Consider the following 6000-nt stretch of genomic DNA (forward strand, 5'->3'; position numbering starts at 1 on the left):
GTACATTGCTTAGCCTCCTACACCGGTGCTCCTGCTGCTTCTCCAAACTGGAGGTGTGGGTAATACAAGTATCTAATACAACCACACTTCAAATGATCTGAACTGTCCCTTTAGAGAATCAATAAAATTACTGAGCATGTCACAGTTAAGAGGCACAGAAGGACAATAATCATAAAGCGACTTTGAGACTCACTGAAAACTCTTCTAATATTGAAAAAAAAAACTAAATTGAATTATTATATAAATGATAAATTCATGACGATGATCACATAATTATACGATGATTATTAAAGTTTTTCCAACATGATCCCTATGGTCGCTGCTGTCTCATAAACCACAGTGTTTATATTTGCGTGTCTGCTTCAGTCTTGTTATGGCTCTCCTCTAAAATATAATATTTTTCTCTTCACACATCATCATAAACATCAAAACATTAGGGCCGCGCTTCTTATTTGGGGGGAAAATTGTACTAAATTATACTTTCACATTTTCTCTGTGAGTAAATTGTATTTGCTGCGGTGCCAAATCACTGCTGGAGAAATAATAAGGAGAACATGAAGGCAAAATCCAGGGTTGAGATTAAACTGATACCATTTTCCTATATTTTCACACAAGTATGCATTTTAGCGAGTCAGAAATGCTTTTCAGACAAGCATCTGTGAATATAAAGAAGTATTTTCCCCTTTTTAAGGTCGACTATGATCCTTTGTTGTGTTTTACGCCTCTAAACCCACACCACAGGGCATCTAAAATCAAAATTATAGTGGTTGCAACTCATAACTCTATGAGCAGGTGGACCTTGGTTATCAGTTTCGGCGGCTGCGGTCCTAAATGTCTCCCCTCAGCCCTTGAGGTGTTAGATTTAGGAGGACGAGTGTTTTCCTTGAAACAAATGCTGTCATAAAGGCTACACTATTTATAACTGTGTGTGTGTTTTATACGGAGTGCAGTGTTGTTTTAAAATGACATATTCTCAACTGGAGAACACTTCAACCTTTTCCTTAGAAATATAATATAACATCATTTAAAGCAGCCATGATATATCTGGCAACATCTGCAGCTTCTTCACTGGCAGAGGAAAAGATAAACTATCTGTGAGAGGAACCTTTAAGTAGAGATATGGAGAGCTGCAAGTATAAATACATACTGTGCATATTTACTTTTCAAAGTCAACTTCTTTATATTATGTGTACTGAGTATTCTGCAAGTAAACAGGGCTTCTGCAGAGCTCACAAAGCTAGTTTTTATACCAAACCCAATGCAATTAAATGCATTTTTCATGGTCACACCAACCAAAGTATGAAAGATATCAATGAAAACCAGCCAGGACAACATGGCCGGGAGTTATTTTTATTAAGTGCATGAATTTATTCACATTTAAATCACATTTTTGTCAGGACTTTGCAGCTGTATATAACAATAATTCCGATAATATCATTAATTAATCAAGAGACACACTCTGGAGCTGGATAAAGCAGCAGGAAATGGATGGATGAACCAATTAAACAAACTTATAATTAATTTAAGGTCCCCATGTAAATTTTAAATTAGGTCTGAAACAATAATACTGGAGACTTTTCAGGCTTTTTTTTTCATCCCAGAGAGGTGCTGATGCAACCGAATGTTTTGCAGGCTGCCGTTTGTGGTGCTGTTGAGTTGTTTTGTATTTTAGTTCGTTAATTATATTTCGTCCACCCTGTTTTTATATCAGTGAGGGTCAGATAAATAAGAGAAACATCGTCCATTTTTATGTAGGGAGGATTTATTACAGGCAGCGATGTTGACAGGTTTCTGATGTAGTGAGACCTCAGGACCCACAGGTGGTTATCTGAGCGGGTCCCCAATAAAATGTCATGTCAATGAATCAAAACAATAAATTGATTAACTAGCTGGTGATTAATCTAGCAGCTAAATAATAATCAATCTCTCAAATATGATGGAATTAAATGTCACTCTTGTGAAGCTTAAAGCACCAAAAATACATTTGAAAAATTCAAAATCCAAAAATCCTGACCTGGTTACTGAAGATAACCCACAGACCTTGATGTGAGCATTTCCACATAGGAACTATTTTATTTCTAATAGAAAGAAAGTAGAGTCTTAAGCAGTTCCGGAAGATTCTACTCCAGAAAGAAAGTAGGTCCTACATAAAACTGCTCACAACAAGGACTGTGGATTATTTTGAGTAACCGGGTCATGAATGTCAAATGTATTTTTGGCACTTTGAACACCACAGGACAGGTGCCACTTTGTCCCATTATACTGGAGAGAAGGCAGACATCTTTATAACTGATATTTTCAAAACTCTGAATCTCACACCAAAATATTACATGATGCATTTCAAACCAAAACCTCACTCTGGCTTCTCAGAGTGAGACTTTATCAGCCTGGCATCACCAGACTAATTCGCAAATATGATCTGCCAGAGCAAATGAAAACATAAGCTCTGCAGATCTGTCTGGTTCCCAGGCGACCGGTTTTTGTAAGTGTAAATGGATTATCTTTGGGTTTGGACTGCTGGGCCAAAGTAAAAAGTCATCTGAAGACATGAGCGTGGGCTCTGAGAAATCATGATGGGAATTTTTCATTATTTTCAGACATTTAATAGATGCGATCAATCAATTAATCAGAAAAATAATGCAGCTGGTTCGGTGAGGAGACTCTTGGAGTGAGAAACAACACGATTTATAAAAGGCTCTGCTGCCACTCTGCTCTCATTTGTTTGACAGACTTTACATTATGTGAATATTGCTGTGTTTTTGTTTATTGAAAAATGAAAAATGGTGTCATAAAATATCATTACACCCCGACACCGTCTTCTCCCAGTCTGATGGGAAGAAATACTGAGCCTCCTGTTTGTACAATCCACACTGAGCAGGTTAAAAGAAGCGACAAGCAGCTATAAACCTGACAATTCATGAGCATTATCTATGGGATCATCAGCAGCTTCATGCGATAAACTCAAGAGTTCCTCTGAGGACTCGTGTCAGGACGGACCCGTCCTTGAGACGTCCTCTCGTCAGACTAAAAACATCCACACAGACACTCTTTTCTATTGTATCTTTACAAACTGTCAGCTCTTTTCCTGACACCAGCTCACCTCTCCGCGGACGCTCTCGTCTGTTAAAACAAACTGCAGGTCACTGAATGAATTATTCTTAAACTTTGACTTTAGACGAGTGAAACTTTGTGCAAACAACAACCTGTTTATGATAAATACAACAGTGGTGTCAGAAACAGAAATGCTCTTCTTGTGTGAAAAACTTGAGGTACTTTTCTTGAGTATTTTCTTTTCCTGCCACTTATACTTCTACTCCACTTCAGTGGGAAATATTGTACTTTTTACTTCACAACATTTATCTGACAGCTTTAGTAATGAGTTACTTTGCAAGTTAAGATTTTTTTAAACATAAAAAATATGTTTTGTTATACATTGAACTATCCAACAGTTAATACAACTACAGCTGAAACTGATTAGTCGATTCATAAGTTTGTCACTTGACAGAAAATTAACTGGCAACTATTGACAATAATATACATAATTTTCCCCATAAAAATATTTCATGGCTCCAGCTCCAGATAATGTTGTGGTGGTCTTCTCCATTATCCATTTCTGGCTGTTGTCACAACCAACATCTAACTACTGTTTATAATTTGAAGAAAATTATTATCGCCATCCTAAAAGGAAACTTTGTCAGTTACTGAGGGACGCTATTTAATGTCATCAATCCAATTATCCATGTTGTCACTGTCAGCAGACACAGTGTCAAACCAAAGCCAAACCCACAAGATCCCGCAAGAGTGACCGAAACCATGTAACTGTGGTTCCCTTCTAGTCACAACCAGAAGACACTGAGGGTGATGGACATGATGCACCACTGCAGCAATGGTGGCGCTGCAAGGTGCTGGAATACACAAAGCGATCACTGGATTTGTCTATAGCACACCTACTTTAATTGCAATTTGTTTTTCTGATTTTTTCTGGGGCTTTTATGCATTTAATGAAAGAGTGGCAGGGCGCAAGCTCCACCAACTGAGCTCTCAGGCCACCTGCTAATTTTAATTTTAAGAACAGAAGTTGCTGGTCTGCTGCTGCTGCTTTTATTAGTTAGTTTGTGTTTTTATGTGACTTCAGTGCTCTGTGAGATAAAATTACTGTTTTTGACACAGGTTTACTTGATGAGAAAGTCTGTCTGGCAGTAAGGTAAAGTGGAGAAAAAATTCTAAACATAGCACACACCTAAAATGATATTGATTTTTTTAAGTGTCTAAAATACCTTTTGCTGCTGACCCTGTCCACAGCAGCACACTGCTTACCTTCCTACACTGATACTCCTGCTGCTTCTCAACCGTCATCTACTACAGGTAACACACTGACTATGGATTAGCACCCCCAGAGTACTTTCACAGTGTGGTATTAGTACTTTTACTGAGGTAAATGCTCTGAAAACTTGCTCTTACCTGCTGCCCCTGTGCTGCTCTTTATGTTTGACGTCACTCTGCTGATCAGCATCTCCTGTCGCAGCCTCAGCACCTCCTGCTGCAGCTCCTGGGCTTTTTTCTTCCAGCTTTCATCCCGACTCTTCATCTTACAGGCCAAAGCCTCAGCGTACTGTCTGCCACTCAGACCCGGGGGCTTGCTCTTTATTATTGCCACTGCCAGGGCGACTCGGGCTTTCATGAAAAACCATTCCTCCGCTTGACTCGCTCCTGAAACAGGGTGAGGAGGCAGATTTTTAGTAGAAGTCAACCAAAAAAGATGCACAGAGGCCAGTGAACCTCGGAATTCAGACACTTTTATAATTTCATCAGAAAATACAGATTTTAGAGAAAGAGTAAGCCCTTAAAATAATGGTTTGTTTTACTGAGATCATTCCCTCTAATATCGCAACTCATACATCACAATTCCTGTATCAGCCAATACAATCAATACACAAAATCATTTAAGCCCATAAACTGTGTTGTTGGCATATTAGTTGGATAAGAAGAGAGGAGAATAATTGAGAAATGTGGCGATGTAAATTAGAAAGACATAATCATAAGTATGGGAACATTTCCTCATGATAACAACTAATGATGTATAAAAAAAATAATAGGCTAATTTAATGAATATCACTCTCCTGATTGAAATGTCACATAAATATCAACCATGAATTTTAAAAACATGAACCCACAGTCGCACTCAGACTAAACTACATCAAAAAGGTACATTAATGTTTCATACCAGCAATAATGTCAATATTTTACCTTTGGGTTTTGCAGTCTGAATTATTTTACTGAAACATATTGCACAATAACATCTATGTTTAATGCAGCAATTGTTAACAGAAATATACAGACTTAATAACAGCAGGCTTCTTGGACTTTTATTGCACACATGAGACTAAAACTATTAATATCAGTGAGCTGTGGTGGGGGAGACTGCTTAGTTTTATGAGCAACCAGATGTCACTGTGTCTGCTGAGATCAGTGCCCCAAAGTTAGCATTATATTAAAATAAACTTGTCATGCCTTCATCCTCCCAGATTAGCTTATTTGCTCTGTTTACCTAAACACAGGTGCATCCAGTTAAGCTAGTTAGCACTGTAACTAAAATCAACTTGTGGTGTCTGTTTTTTTAGTGTTCAATGTGGCAGCCTGAATCCTTATATGTGCCCAGACAGTTTGTATAAACTCAACAACAACTTTCTGAGAAGTAAAGATTAAACTCTTGGCTAACAGCAGCTAGCTAAACAAAACGTTGCGTAGCTAACGAGCTAATGAACGTCACAGCAATCAAACGAGTTACTGCCATTTCAAATACGCCACGTAAACTGTTAGACACATTGATTACCTTTTAAATGTCCATCCCGACTTTCCATCCCTCGACGTCTGTCCTCAACGTCTCCATTAAAAGTTTAAAATCGTCAAGATTTCGAGGCTTCACCGGCTGAAGAACAACAGGTGTTGCAGAGAAATCTGAGACCCGTCACATTCTGTGACCCGGTCCGTTCAGCGATG

General features: G+C 38.3%; 1 protein-coding gene across 1 annotated transcript in view; it reads right to left on the bottom strand.

The window, feature by feature from the left end:
- Window positions 1-6000, bottom strand: part of mei4 (meiosis-specific, MEI4 homolog (S. cerevisiae)) — a 71526-nt gene extending 65526 nt beyond the window's left edge. Inside the window, exons 1-2 of the mRNA XM_084738178.1 lie at window positions 5834-6000; window positions 4462-4710 (exon numbers count right to left, since the gene is read on the bottom strand). Coding sequence (XP_084594304.1) covers window positions 4462-4710; window positions 5834-5861 — 277 coding nt within the window. The 5' untranslated portion in view covers window positions 5862-6000. The remainder of the gene's footprint in view (window positions 1-4461; window positions 4711-5833) is intronic.

The sequence above is a fragment of the Lutjanus erythropterus genome, chromosome 15, assembly GCF_056507025.1.
Source record: "Lutjanus erythropterus isolate fLutEry1 chromosome 15, fLutEry1.hap2, whole genome shotgun sequence".
NCBI lineage: Eukaryota > Metazoa > Chordata > Actinopteri > Lutjaniformes > Lutjanidae > Lutjanus > Lutjanus erythropterus.